A 16,093-nucleotide genomic window follows, 5' to 3' on the forward strand; every position below is an offset into this window, starting at 1 on the left:
ATTTTATCTTCATTGTTGACACAATAGATGAACCTCCTTTAATTACAGTTTTTCTTCAATTTATAGTCTGACAATGTATAGTTTTCAAGTCAATTCTGTATCCACTACCTCACTTGACATCAGAAAAATCTTCTGATTTAAGTATTATTTTACCCTTATATGGTATAGATAAATTATATGTGACTGGCATAGAGACTTTTACATTGTGAATTTAGTGCTAGGATCTTCATAGTTTAGAGGATAGTCACTATTTTCACGTGATTAATTTATGCTAATTTTTAAAGCCCTCCTCATTCTGCCCCATATGCCAAAGGCATGACCAAGTACCTCTTCTGGAATGTTGCCTCCACCCTCAGCCATAGCTCCAGCTGTGAAAAACAAAAGCCACTAGACTCTTATATAACCTTCCTTGTTTATACCTGGTCTGTCGATCTGAGCTTTGGCTCTCATTCTGGTGGGCGTCCTACATCACGTCTGCCACTGGCCACAATTATCCATTCACACATTCAATAAGCATCCACTGAACACTCTTTGCATTTATTTATCACTGTGCTAGTTATGGTTGTAGGCAAAGAGTATTTGAGGATAAATAAGGCATGGCCTGTGCTTGAGGAACCTGTAGCTTAATGAAGGTGTCAGAAATAAAATAATAACTTATGAGTCAGTGCAATACATACTTTAAACATATAGTGTGAGCCCTCAGCAGAAGTAATTATTTCTGCAGTGGATTAGGTCAGGGATGTGATTACAATGTTTTTCTGAAGGATATAATATTTGAAGTTGAGTTGGTGGGGGTTGGATAGTCTATGCAAAACTAACAGGGTGACGGAATAAAGTAACAGTTTGGAGGTGTGCCTAGTAAGGCAGAAGGGGAAGTTGTGTGCTTAGAGAGCAGTGTGAAGTTATAATGCAAATAACAACATGTCTTAGACCCACACTGTGCTAGCTCTTTGTAGCATAACCACATTCATGCTATAAAAATTTTTATGAGGCTAACACTCTCATCTTCAGGTTGAAGGGGGAGAACTGAAGTTTGGAGAGTATTATCCACTTGCCAAATCACACTATAAGGAACTGGGAGGGTAGTATATATGTAATAATGAGAGTCCAAATACTAACCCTCTTCAGAGTGGACTGGAAATAAACAAGCAGTGTGAGCATTTCAGTACATGACAGGTAAGCACTAGTCTTGATGAAATCAGGAATGGAATCCAGGCCATCTGACTGCTGACCTTGTGTTCTAAGACTTCTTATTTTTTACCACGACTAAGATGAAGCTGGAGCTGTCGGTTGAGAATAAAATATGAAGACCTTTATGTACACCCAGTTAAAGAGGCATGGAAATTATTAGAGACAGGAAATGACAGAGGATGTAAACATAATTATGTTTTAGAAAGACAAAAATGACCGCAACATTGAGGAGATGGGGGAGGCATACATCAGGAAGACTAGATTGCTATTGCAATAGTTAAGACAGTAGCCCAAATATGACATTTATTGTGGAAATAAAAAGAATTTGATAACTGTGAAGGATATTTGAGTGGAGAACTGATAAGACTTTGTGAGCAAATAGGTTCTATGGTGAAAAAAAGTTAAAGAAAATTTGCCTTGCGGGGGAATTGGATGGACGGCAATGTGCTTATCTGAGACTGTACTAGGGAAACAAGAGTAGAGGAAAATCTATGAGCTCTAACCCTTAGTGATCTGTGACTTCTTACTCCCGTGTTCTGTTCCCTCTTCTCCTGCCCTCCCCCTCTTTATTATCTCTTCCTAGCATGGTCATTAATTAAAACATATTTCAAGATTCAGCCAGCTTGCTTTAATTTTTCACTTCTAATATCAACACTCAAGAGTTTGAGGATTCATTCTTAGAAACCTGCTCTGCTCTTCCATGCCTCTGTGCCTTTGCAGATGCCATTCCTCCCACTTAATGTGCCTCCTCCATCCCCTGCTTGCATAGTGAACACCTACAAACCCACTTTTTGAGGCCACAAATGATAGCTCCATGACTGCCTCCCCAGGCACTGTTACCACTCCCCAATCATCTTCCCTAGGAATCTGTTCATACCTCCACTGGCATTTCTCATATTTAAATTTTAATTGTTTGGTTACACGCTTGCCTCCTCAACAAAGGCGAGGTCCAGGACTGGTATTTCACATTTTCCTGTCCATGGTGCCTAGCAGAGCACCTGGCAAACAGTGCAAGCTCAAGAAATGTCCATTGAATAAGAAATTAATAAGTTGATGGATGGCTTGAGGATTGACTAAATTATAAGGTATGTGTAGAAAGGTGATTAGGGTGACAAAGACTACAGCCACTCCTTGGCGTACGGATACACTGGGAGTAGGACCCCTTCCTGCAGCCACATGCATCCCTTCCAGGGCTGGCCTGAAACTTCAGGTAGAGTGATTCAAGAACAAGAGAGGAGCCAATGATTTTCTTATGAGGAATACAGGGGTGAAATATGCCCCAATGTGCTATTAAAGAGGAACTGGGGCTTTTCAGTAACTTCCACTTTCCATATATGATTTTAACTTCTTACATACTACTTTTTAATCATTTCCTTGATGCCCCTCAGACCTGTCCTTTACTGTCTGATCTGAGGTTTAATTAAGAAAACACTGATGAGGGCCTTTCCATGTAGGGTTGTCAGATTCAGCAAATGAAAGTAAAGATGTCCAGTTAAATTTAAATGTCAGCAAAACAGCAAAATTCCTTTTGGTAAAATACGTCCTATGAAATATTTGGGACATACTTACGCTAAAAAAAATTACTCACTGTTTATCTGAAATTCAAATTTAATGAGGCATCTTGTATTTAATTCTGTAGCCCTATTTTCCAGTTCACTTCCTGCCAAGGATTAAGAGGGCCCTCTGTACCCAGTACCTTTGATACATCAAACTGAGCTAAAACAGAGGTGAATGATGTGGGTCAATAGGAAATCTACAGACTAGTGGGGAAAACAGAGCAGACACAGATGAATCTGCACAAACAGGCTGGTGACTGTAGAGTTCCTTGCTTGACCCGGCTTTCTTACCAGTAGTAGCACTGAGCACCCACAAGTGCAACATGATATGGTAGTTAACAGCATAAACTTTCAAGTCACGTATCCTTGAGCTCAGCGCCTTGCTGTGGCTCATACATGATTTGTGAGGCAAGGCAAATTACTTCTCCGAACTTGAATTACCTTATATAAAGTTAGAATAATAATGGCACCCTCCCAAAAGCTTTGTTGGTATGCTTCATCTAGGTTGACACTTGGCCAGAGTTAACAACATTAGCCTGCTACTACTATTACTATTATTACCATCCCTAATGCTGCTTGCACGGCCTCACTCCCTCCTCTGGGACAATCCAAGGCAGAACGGGACAGAATAGAGTAGAATAGAAATAACAAGTCCACCATTTATTTTTCGCTTAGTATGTTCAAGATACTCTGCTGTTTGCATGTTTTTTTTTTATCCAATCCTCATAACAACCCTGAGAGATATTATTTTTCTTATTTTGTAGACACTGGATCCAAAGCATAAAGAAATTAGGAACTATTTCTAAGACACACAGACACACAACTTGCAAGTGGTGATCTGAAACTCAAACCCAGTTCTGTCTAATCCCAAAGCTCATGCTTTTAACCACTAACACACATCAAAATCTCTCTATGAGATTTCCAACCCAGACTGCAATTATTTCCTACCCTACAAAAGAACTCTGATGACTTTGTTATGCACGGAAATGTTCATAGAAATTAAAGCATGCCATATTTCTTTTATTCCCATATCTTCTTGCCTTATTAGAACAGCATCCTGGAAGAAGGTCCTCATTTCCTCCTCCCAGCTTGGGTAAAACTGTCTCTCACAATCTCAGTTCCTCCTCTACCTAAAGTCAAATTCATTTGCTTATGCCAATGGAGGGTAAGTCACAACTTCTTAACTTCTTTTAATATGGCACACATTCAAGATTCTTTACAGTTCATCAGGCATTTTATCTATCTCCTATACCCTTAAGATAGTACAGATAAATAGGCATGAAATTATGTCCCAATTTTACAGAGGAGGAATCTGAGACTTAGTGTGGTATCAGTCATTTGTCAGAGTCACACAGATAATTACTGATAGGACTATCGCATGAGTCCACACTTCTCTTCTCAAAATTATTAATTCATTAATTGACACGTATCTTCTATGTGTCAGGCATTATCCTAGAACCCAGAGCTGTCTCAGTGAACAACATAGACCAGATTTTAATATTTCTTGGGGAGAGAGACACTAATCAAACAAAAAATAATATTTAAGTGCTAAGAAGGAAGAGTAAAGAGTATCAAAGATTCTAATAAAGGGATCTGAATCAGATTCAAAGGTCACAGAAGTTTGCAACAAAAAAAAAAAAAAAAAAGAGAGAGAGAGAGAGACAGATATGATAGCTGAAACCTGAAGCTAAAAGGAATTAACCCAGGGAAGAGAAGTGACAAGCACACAGCAGAGAACTCTGAGTGTCAGGCCTGGAGGGTATTTCATCGGCCACACAATGAGTCAGCGGGACACAGAAGCCAGCTCTCCTGACTCTCGGGATGGGGCGAGCTCCCCCCACTGCAGACCTCTGAAGTCAGCTGATTCAGGAGTTGTCTGCATGCCCCGTTTAGCTGATGTCCTTGAGAAGCCAGCAGGCCTCTCTCCTGGGTTGTAATATCCAGCCTCTGCTTGCCACAACAGTGTTCTGGTGGTGAGTTAGAAAAACATGCCCCCATCTGGGCTGATTAAGCCGTGAGGGCTCAAAGCTTATGCAAAGGAAAAGGCATCATTACCCCTTCCCAGGCAAATACAGCCCCGTCAGGGTCCATGGGATGTCTAATAGAGGCCACCTGAATGTCACGTCCCCCCAAGCCCCTGGGACAACACAGCACTCAGTCCTAAGCAGAGACCCTGATGGCGTAAATCCAACTTGCTGAAATCTTCCTCCTGTGAACACTGTCTTCAGACCACAACTCTTTGTACAGGGGAGACGGGACCAGAGTCTTCCTGAGAGGATAGGCTGGGAGGCCTGGAAGTGTCCATGCAGAGCTGCCTGATGGCTTTCAAGAACAGTTTGGTGCCTTGTAAAGAGTACTAAACCAGAAGTAAGATGGCCATGTCCCAGCCTTGGTCTGTGACACTAGATAAGCCTCCTTTTTCTGTACCTCAGTGACTCTCACCATTTATTAAAAGGGCCCTCTGACACTCACAATGTGTAAGTTTTAGTCAGTCTGTCAGTTTAAAGAGCACCCCCAAGTCCTCACCGCAGGTGAGGTTTTATTGCAGCATTCCTCAGGGTAGCCAGTATCATCTAGACTTGAACCAAATTTTATCCCCCTGAATGTTTACATCCAAAAGGAAGGGTATTTTTTACCTGAGATACAGAACAGTGTCTCAAACCCAATATTCCTTTTCACTGAGTGCAATCATTTAATGATTCTTCTTTTCTCTTTAAGTTTACTATATGCCTTGAGTAATAGATATTCAACTCTGAAAAAGATATTCTTGCCCTCCAGGAGCCTACAGCCGATGGGAGGAGATATTTAAACAGGTCCACATCAGGTGCATGAGAAGAACAGCGAGCTCTGCCTGGAAGAACTAGAACCACCTTCCCGAGGAAGTGAAGTCACAGCGGAGACCAGTGCCAGCACTCGACAAGGCTCCTTGAGAATTCAGAAGTGACTGAAATATTCTGCCCTTAAGAGATCTACAGACTAAAGGAGAAGAGAGCTATTAAAGCAGTGAGTTCCCACACAACCGATCAAGGGTGATACACGGCAGATGACGGAGCAGCGATCTGCAGCGGGGTGGAATGGTCCTGATGGAGATTTTGCAGAGAGGGGGGCCTTTGAACCTGAGCCTGAGGAATAAGCAGGAATGTGCCCAGGGGAGATCATGGTGAGGACATCCCTGAGAAAATAAGGGGCAGGAGCCAAGGCGTGGGAGTGTGAATGGGTATGTCCACATGGGGACAAGTAACTAGCTCAGAGCACAGGGAGAAGCAGAGTGCACAGGGAGGGGAGCGGGCGCACCTCGCCAGTCTGATTTGTTGCTTGCTGCTTGGCACTGAGTAGCAATTCTGCCTGATGCCCACCTATCTAATTGTCAACGCTGGTGGTGGAACGAACTCCAAAAGAATTATGCCAGTGCCATTCATAAACACACATAAGAAAAAATAAGAGGGCTTTTCTTTCCCTAGCTGAAAAGCTCTTGGTTTGAAAGACAGGGCAGGGCTCACTAGGAGAGATCCAAGAACGGGCTGTACTGATATCTTACGCAACAACCTGAATTCCACAGCAGATGATGTCACCTATAAATGCCCTATAAATGGAGCAAGGCTTCAGGTGCATCTGAACAACTTATCTGCATTGATACCCAGTGCTACAAACATGGCTGTCTCAGTGCTTCGGCTGACAACTGTCTTGGGACTGCTTGCCTTACTCCTGATTTGCCAGGCTGGTGAGTACTTCTGACTGACCGCTGCTCATGCACTGTGTTAGCCGTGATTGGAGGAGGTTGGCGTCACTTATCCTGAATATAAGTGGAGAGTCGTGGGGAGAGAAGGAGGGAGACTTCAGGCACTGCAGAAAGAGCACTGGATGGGAGACAAGAGGCAGATCTTCTAGCAAAAAGAAAGCAGGATTTTTACTTAAATGTGCCTCAGTTACAGCCTCTATCCTCAGTGAATGTATGAAGATTTAGAATGATTTTTTTCTTATATCTTATATTTTATATATTATATATATATATATCTTATATATTATCTTTCTTACATCTTCATGTGATACAGTGACACTAGTGTATTATAAATTCCTTGAGAGCTGAGGGTGTTTATTTTTTGATGATTATAACTAATAATATTCAAAGGTGTGAAGTCTGGAATAAGACTCCAGGCCAGGCTCCACCACTCAGAAATGTGACTTCAGGCATGTTATTTAAGCTCTACGAGCCTCACACTTAAAGCAGAATATCGATAGTTCACTTTCTTACTTAGCTGTCACGAAAGTTAAATAAAACAGACCGAACATATTGGAAAAGTATCTGGTCCATAATAGGCAACCAATAAGTGTTGACTGCTACTGTTCTCATATATTATCTCATTTGATTCTCATAATACTCTTAAGCAAACATGCACAGTTTTATCACCTCCCTTTCTGCAGGTAAGTAAACGAAGCTTGCAGAGGGGAAGTTACCCAAGCACAGACACAGGTAGAGGCGGCCCACCTGAGACTGGAACCTAAGTCCTTCAATTCCTTCTATCATAAAGCACCTACTTCTTTCATGTCTGTTCAAGCACACAGAGGACCACGAGGCAGCATGCAGAATTCTCATTAATTTTTGGTCTGCAGAAGACAGTGAGCTCTTAACTTGTCTCCATTCAGAAGGATGGTCAGAAAACACCGACAGTGCCAACATTTAGTAACAGAGCCTTTTGAGCTGTTCTAAATGTAACTTGGCAGAACTCACACCCTCAGCCACCCACTGTCCGCCTGCACAACACACAGGCAGACACGCCAGCAGAGCGACTGCAGGGATGGCCTCAGAGATGACTGGGTTCATCTGCTCCTAAAGCAATCACCACGGTAAAGTGAAAGGTGACCTTTATATCCTAGAGAACGGTCCCAGCTCTGTCATGAACTCTGAAACTGGGTAAATCAGTTCACTGCTTTGACCCTCAGTTTCTTCATCTGTAAAACTGTATACATATCAACTTCACCAGGTCAAATCCACGTGCTTTTGTCATCACTTTGTCAACTATAAAACCCGTATCAATATCAGCATTTTTGTATTTTTCACAACTCTATGTTTACTAAGAAACTCAATCAGGTAGTGAACGTAAATAACGGCAACCCCATATTATACTTGAAAGGAGGAAAAATTCAATCACTGGCTTTGATCATTTGTTTCCTGTTATGTCCAGTTTCTTGATTTTTATTATATTTTTCAACATTTTCAAGTTTCTTAATATTTTAACAGCATTGAAAAATTTTCCTAATTTCTTTAAGCACTAGAGGAGAAAGCTACTGTGAATCATTTCATTGCTATTACTATTGGTAACAGTACCAAGAATACAGTGAGCATTTACTGTTGGCTTACCTTAGGCCTAGTACTGCAATATGTGGTCTATATAATAAAGACATGTAGATCTATGTATATGCATATATGTACATGTGTACGATCTATATCACAGACATATAAAGAATCTTTCAATCTTGACAATAACACAATGAGGAAACAGAGACAGAGGGGTTAAGTACTGTTTACAAGGTCACATGGTGAAGTTTTGTTGAAGACAAGAATCAAACTCATGTATACAAGACTCCAAAACACGCCCCATTACACTCTTATACCTCTCATTACAGGTGCAATCCAAGGGCTGGATCTCACCTCCGACATACACCATCCAGGGCTCCTCGCATTATCGCAAAGTTAGCATTTAATTAAACTTAAATTAAAATTAAAATTTGATAAGGTTAAATTGTTATGCAAGTAGGTAGATAGGAACACAGAAAAAAAGGAACTCACTTTTCATGCAACGAATTCCTGGTCTGCACCTGGTAAATGTTTTCAGGGACAGTTGCTTGAAGGCCATATTCTATCATGTAAATAATGTGCTCTGTGAAGTTAAAAAAAAAAAAATTAGGTTCAAACCCTAGCTCAGCCACTTTCTAGATGTGAGATTTTAGGTGAGTCCTTTACTTTCTCTGAGCCTCTGTTTTCTTGCCTGTAAAGCTGTAATACCATCACTCAGCTGAATAAGGATTAGACATGTGATGCAAGCACATCCCAGGACCTGTGCATCACAGATTGCTTTCTCTTTCCTTCCCCTCCCTGTAATGAAAACAAAGCAGTTCTGGTCACTGTGGCTGCTCTGTGCTTCATGTGAGGGTCATATCGTACATTACCATTGCTGCCTTAACTTTTAGCATATGCTGTGTGCAGAATACACACGTGGAAAACCAACAGCTGAATGAACAAATACTGGTGGTTAGAATATTGATCCTGGTTATAGGTCTCAGACTGGTGGTGCTCCTACCACAGCTTTTCTTGTGGCATATATGTTTGCAGATATGAAAGCCATATATATATATATATATATATATATATATATATATATATATATATATATATATATATAAAATATATTTTTTTTTTACCAAGAGTTTCTATTTTAGGATATAATATACATGCAAGTCTTCTAACTAACTTGACAGCCTCTACACCAAAAGCTAGTTACATCTCCTGCATTCAGTCACAGGGTACACTGTCTAAAAATTGGGACTCCTTGTGTCAAAATTTGCAGTAGGATTAATGGATAAAACACAAAGCATCCAGTTAAAATTGAAGTTCAGATAAACAAATAATTTTTTAGTGCAAATACATCCTAAATATTTCACAGGTCACTCTTATACTAAAAAAGTATTGTTGTTTATCTGAAATTCACTTTAACTGGGCATCCTGTGTTTTTATTTGCCAAACCTGCCAACACTACTTGCAAGGCTGTGATAAAACTAAAAGCTAAAGGTCCTACTTCATCCTGGCACCAGGGTCCAGAGGAGAGCCCACCTGCTCACTGCCCATCTCCCATTCTCTTAATCTTCTGAACCGGTAAGACCACTAAGCAAAGCCAGAACCCACCAAGGGACCTCACACGTCACCAACTGCACCCTCCGGCTCCTTGGCCTCATTTCAAAAGGCACTTGATGAAATGTCAAAAGTACAAGACCTGCAGTTACAATCCCATCCTGTGTGGCAATTTGTGAGATTCCCTGAAAGTTACTTAATCTTCTCAGTATCTCAGTCCCATGAGATCAAATCTGCATCCTCCACAAGATCGGTCAAGCAGAAAATTGTGCAAATGTAAAATCATTTATAGAACTGTCAGATGATGTACAAGTGATAGAATTTCTCCTCCTTCTCATTATCAGTATACCACTTTCAACCTTACAGCACACTTGTGGTTAGCTCATAACTTTTCTGTCAAACACAAACACTATGCAGTTCATCACAGAATGCTTAAGAATCCAGATTTTAATACCGAACAGACATGGGACTGAAATTCTGATTCTGCCACTTGCCAACTCTGGGACTCTGAGCAGCTTCCAAACCTCTCTCAACTTCCCTTCTTTACCTTTAACTTGGGATAACCGTAACCCCTCCCTCATAGGGTCGCTGTGGGAATAAAATGAGATAATGCATGCAGATTGCCTGTCCCAGGAATGTGCTCAGCAAATGTGACCTATTATCATATCCTCATTATTATTATTAGCACGGGCCCAGGGATTACATGAGAAAAATATATTAAAACCAGACAATCTGTTTTTTAATCCCGGCCCTGGTATTTACCAGCTGCTTAACTCCAAACAAGTTACTTAACTTTCATGAACTTCAGTTTTCTCATCCGGAAAGAGAACCAACATGTACCTAAGCATCATTATCTGTCGGTCTGTTTGGTTTTAGGAGTAAACGACATACTGCATGTGAGATGCTAACCAGGCAGGCATTAAACGTGGGATAAATATGACCAGATGAGGCTATGTAACTAGTGAGAGCGGGTGTACAGGGCTCTGGGGCTCCTTCCAAGGGAGAGAGACTTCCCTTCCTTTTTCGCTAAGAATCAACCCTGAGGTTCTGTTCTGTTTTTCAGATGACAAAACAGGTGACAAACCAGACAACAAACCAGACGACTCAAGCAAAAAACTAGAGCCAGAGTTCCCCAAATTCCTGAACCTCTTGGGCACGGAGATTATTGAGAATGCGGTGGCGTTCATTCTCCGCTCCATGACGAGGAGCACGTAAGCACTGAGACAAACCTTGCTTTTGTCCAGGTTGCTTTTGGTAATGACCACATTGCATTAAAATGGATGGGAAACGAAACTGCATGCACGCCAATGCGTTGTTTTCATTGAAAAGCGTTAACCTGCCTTAAGATATATTTGCAACTGAATGAATTTCCCTGAAGTCTTTTTGGGGTGAGCACATTTCCCAAGGAATTCATGGAACAAGGGGTTCCATAAAGTATTTTTTATTTCAGGACCAGGTAGGGAGAGGGAAGAACACCGGGCCAGGGAACAGAAAGCCGGGTTGTGGTCTTAACACAGGTGTTACTTACTTGTGATCTAGGCTTACGCTCTCCCTCGCTGAGTGCCTCAGTTTGCTCACTTGTAAAGTTAAAGGAATAAAGGACCCCCCCCCCCTCAGCCCCAGTGCAGACACTGTAACTCACTGGTGACGATGGTGGCGAGCGAGGTGCTCACAAGTCAGAGGTGGCATGAGTCCTGCCTTTATTTTCTATCTTGAGTAACCAAGCGGGTGAGCAGAGACGGTAGCTAATCTCTCCTCTGAAACCATCTAGGGGACCTCTCTTAGGAGGGTTGGCTCTGATCACAAGGGATTGCCTTAATAGCAATTCGCACAGCCCAGAATCTTCCCACTATTTTCAAACCGCTTCCTTGCTCCGGTACCCAGTACCTCCCACCCAAGTGTACACAGCTCCGACTTTCACTTCTACTTTACCCTGTACTTCATTCTCCTGACATTAATCTCCCCAGTTTCAGCTCTCCAAGGTCTAATTCGTTCTTCTGAATTTCTAGGCACTTTCAATCTCCAGCTCTGTGAGCCTCCACTCTCTAGTTCTCTCCTCCATAGCCCTCTAAGCAGAGTTTGACAAAATGTGGTCTCTTACTCACCAGCTCCAGAATCACCAGGAAAACTTATACAAAATGCAGGTCTCTTCCTTCCATCTTGCTCCTTCCTGGGGAAGGCTACGAATGTGCGTTTCAACAAGCTTTCAGGTGATTTTTATATAAAATTTTGAAAGCCCTTGATTAGATGCTCTGGGCTATACAGCTGGGCCTTAAAGGTACACAGAGCCTCTAAATTTGTAACCATATTTTGTGTAGATGTGAATCTTTGTAGTTTTCTAGGGAAAGTGCTTCTGACTTTATAAGATTCTCAAAGAGGTCTATGGCTAATAACAGATTAAAAGCCACTTCTATATAGAAGTAATCAGGAGTCATTTTGTAATCTTTCATCTGCTTAAGTCAATATATTACTATCAGGTGCGTGAGCAGGATTCTGCAGGGTGAATATAACTATATCCTGGCCACCAGGATGTAGTAAATATCCAATTCCTGGTTATTCTCTATCACTTAACTGTGTCAAAATGTGTCTATTATTAGTGTCACTGCTTCTGTCTCTCCCCACTCCAGTCCATCCTCTACCTACTACCAAAGTTATATAACAAAACAAATTTAGTCCTATCACTACCATGCTTGAAACCCTTTCAGTGAATTTCCATTGCCAACAAAATCAGAGCTAATGCATTCAGCTGATGTCAAAGGTCCTCCCTGATGCCAATATGTCTTTCAATGATGTCTCTTACTTCTGAAGCCAAACACCTGACACCTCAACGTCAAGTAATTTCTGTTTCAGAGTAGATCATGTTTGTTTAAACTTCCAATATCTTTTCTCTCTGCCATCAGTGCCTGACCCCCAAACCCCAACTTCATTCTGTTCACCTGCTAAATCTAATAATTTTCTAAAGGCCAATCCAAAGACCAGCTCTGTGAAGACATCATAGACCCCTACAATCAGAAAATTCAAGTATTTACTGGGATTTCATAATGCTTTGTAGGATCCTTCATGATGTCTTCTCTTCCCTCATTGTTTTATTTACTTCTGTCTGAATGCATATGTTTTCCCCACTGGACTAGAACCTCCTCACAGACCACATTTTAGTCAGCTTTTACCTTTTCAACAGCTGCCCAACACCCAATCCTTGAACAGTACAGTACAGTGGGCTCTGGCATTAATTCATGATTCTGGAGACCTAAGTTTTAGATTTTGCTTTGCAATTTTCCAGCCATGTGACTTGGACAAGTTATTTCATCTCTTTGAGCTTCAGAGGATTTTTTCATATGCAAAAGATTAAAAGTTATTCATTTATCCATTCAACAAATATTTATTAGTTCATACTCTATGCCAGGCACTGTTCTAGGTGCTGGGATATACTGTGGAACAAACATATCAAAATATCTGTCTTTATAGAGTTTATATATGAGCAGGCACCAAACTAATAGATTTGTTGGCAGAATTAAAACATTATAGAAATCTTGCATCTTACTACTTTATGACACAGGAAAATCTAGAGAAGAAAAGTAGTGCTCAAATATTATAAGATGCCCTAGTGATCATTCTAACATTACTGTTCAATCTAAATCGTATTTCATTATTTCTCTGTTTTTTTCCCAAGAGATTATATGGACTTTGGTGATAAGCGAGAAGAACATTCATCAAAGTGACTTCCCCAGGTGATTTTAACTTTAACATTTACCACCAAAAGAAGAGTACTGAACAAAGGAAAAGGGTTTGATTTATTTAATGAGTATGGGCACCCATATCTACCCATAAGCAGAAAAGGCTTATTTTTTTGTTTTTGTTTTTGCTTTGTTCTTTTTTTTGCAGTCATTTTTTTTGAGGTCATTAAAAAAATTTAATATGATTTTATCTATTTTTTTTACATTTTTTATTGATTTATAACCATTTTACAATGTTGTGTCAAATTCCAGTGTTCAGCACAATTTTTCAGTCATTCCTGGACATACACACACTCATTGTCACATTTTTTTCTCTGTGAGTTATCATAACATTTTGTGTATATTTCCCTGTGCTATACAGTATAATCTTGTTTATCTATTCTACAATTTTGAAATCCCAGTCTATCCCTTCCCACCCTCCACACCCGTGGCAACCACAAGTCTGTATTCTCTGTCTATGAGTCTATTTCTGTCCTATATTTATGCTTTGTTTTTGTTTGTTTGTTTGTTTTTGCTTTTGTTCTTTAGATTCCACATATGAGCAATCTCATATGGTATTTCTGCACAGCAAAGGAAACCAGAAGTAAAACAAGAAGACAACCTACGGAATGGGAGAAAATTTTTGCATATGAAACCAACAAAGGCTTGATCTCCAGAATATATAAGCAGCTCATACGACTCAATTAGAAAAAAATAAACAACCCAATCCAAAAATGGGCAGAAGACCTAAACAAGCAATTCTCCAAGGAAGACATACAAATGATCAAAAGGCACATGAAAAAATGCTCAATATCACTAATTATCAGAGAAATGCAAATCAAAACTACAATGAGGTATCACCTCACACCAGTCAGAATGGCCGTCAGTCAAAAATCCACAAATGACAAATGCTGGAGAGGCTGTGAAGAAAGGGGAACCCTCCTACACTGCTGGTGGGAATGCAGTTTGGTGCAGTCACTGTGGAAAACAGTGTGGAGATTCCTCAAAAGACTAGGAATAGACTTATTGTATGACCCAAGAATCCCACTCCTGGGCTTGTATCCAGAAGGAACCCTACTTCAGGATGACACCTGCACCCCAATGTTCATAGCAGCACTATTTACAATAGCCAAAACGTGGAAACAGCCTAAATGTCCATCAACAGGTGACTGGATAAAGAAGATGTGGTATATTTATACAATGGAATACTACTCAGCCATAAAAACAGACAAAATAATGCCATTTGCAGCAACATGGATGCTCCTGGAGAATGTCACTTTTGCAGTCATTTTTAAAAATTAATTTAAATAGATGTATTTTTATCATCTTAAATCACTGACTCAATAAAATTCTTTTAGGGGAAGAAGCACAATTGTGGGGTGAAACAACTAAGCTGCAAATTCAGAGACCTTATCCTGTCACAACTCTGCTTGGAACTTAATTTGTGCAATTTCCACCTGTTAAGTGAGGGGCTTGTATGCACTAAAATCTAAGGACCCTTGTAATCATGCGTTGAGTTACTCATGAGAGGAACGAGATTTGCCAAACCTAATTCCAGGAGAAAGGACTAGAAAGCTCTCTAATCCTGCACAGTTTGATTCCCGTGCAGTATGGTTTGAGTGCTCAGAGATACCTTCTGTTTCCTTATCCACTTCTCTCCTGAAAATAGATATCGAAATATAACAGAAACGTTAGACCTGGGAAAGTAATTACCTGTTTTAGGCATTAAGCTAAGTGCTGTATATGTAGGACCTAATTTAATTCTAATGTTCCCTGTGAAAAGTAGGTACTGTTATTCTTAAATTTTATAAATAAGAAAACCAAGCCTCAGGGAGCTTAATTAATGTGGCCAAGTTAATAAGAGAGGAGGGGGTAGATCTGAATTCAAGTAACCTGATTCCAGAGTCTGTGCTCAACCACTAATGAGTAGAGCTACTGGAGAACAGAGAATCATGTAGGAGGGGGCAGTAGAAAATAGTGATTAAACTGTGTAATCTTAGGCATGCTTCTAGTGCCCATGGAAATAAAACACTACACCTTGGGTTAGCTGAGTTACCTTACATGCATCTCCTAGAATCATGGCCTTTCCCAACTTCTATTTTGTATTTGGGCTGGGAATGCTCCTTTCCCCTACTGGCTCCATTTCATAACAAGGGATTGATTAGTGTAAGCTTAGAAAGCTACTGTCATATTACTCTGGAATTTAGCCCACTCTCTTCCATAAGCTTCTAAGGATGGAAATCAGGCTGAGGCATTGCAATCAAAATATACCCAACCCAGACACACCTGTACCTCACCCCAAAGCCAGCTAAGCTTCTAAAAACACTCACTTATGTTTGAATTTTTCCATTCCCATCTACTCAGGGAACAGCCTACCTCCTGTTGCAGGTGTTCTAACCCTTTGTCTTCATTCAGGCTGCATTCAGTACATACCTCCTTCAGGATCATTGGTGCCCACACCCTGACTCTTCAGAGTGCCACCCTAGAGGCTCAAGGTATGAGACAGTTCAATAGGCAAAGCAACATGAATGAGTAGAAAGAGCAAGAGGCACAGAGAAGATGTAAGTTCAACTTCTGTCTTGGCCATTTATTGTTTGTGTGACTAAGGGGAAGTCAGTTGGTCCCCTTGAGTCTCACTTTACTCATTAATATTTAAAAATGTTAGGAACTTGATCCGGATCTTAATGCCAGAATTTTTATTTAACTGCATATAAAAAAAGCCTTGAGTGGATTCATGAACCAACTGTAGATGCCCTTATGGGCAGAGAGGAATGGCTCTCTCTAGG

At 40.6% G+C, this 16,093-nt stretch overlaps 1 protein-coding gene across 3 annotated transcripts; it reads left to right on the top strand.

Moving 5' to 3' along the window:
* The first annotated feature begins 5,634 nt into the window (after nucleotides 1-5,634).
* C3H5orf46 (chromosome 3 C5orf46 homolog) lies at nucleotides 5,635-15,619 on the top strand. 3 transcript variants are annotated; one of them, XM_072955222.1, is made up of 5 exons: nucleotides 5,635-5,750; nucleotides 6,307-6,468; nucleotides 10,658-10,805; nucleotides 13,265-13,322; nucleotides 13,857-15,619. In XM_072955222.1, the coding sequence occupies exons 2-4, from the start codon at nucleotides 6,399-6,401 to the stop codon at nucleotides 13,311-13,313; spliced, it is 267 nt and encodes an 88-aa protein (XP_072811323.1). In that variant the 5' UTR covers nucleotides 5,635-5,750; nucleotides 6,307-6,398; the 3' UTR covers nucleotides 13,314-13,322; nucleotides 13,857-15,619. The 3 variants fall into 3 exon arrangements, 2 of the variants coding, with proteins under 2 accessions (XP_072811323.1, XP_072811317.1); XR_012067259.1 differs by having other exon boundaries at nucleotides 5,683-5,907; nucleotides 10,658-10,848; XM_072955216.1 differs by having other exon boundaries at nucleotides 5,707-5,907.
* Nucleotides 15,620-16,093: the final 474 nt, after the last annotated feature.

Source organism: Vicugna pacos, chromosome 3 (assembly GCF_048564905.1).
Source record: "Vicugna pacos chromosome 3, VicPac4, whole genome shotgun sequence".
Lineage (NCBI taxonomy): Eukaryota > Metazoa > Chordata > Mammalia > Artiodactyla > Camelidae > Vicugna > Vicugna pacos.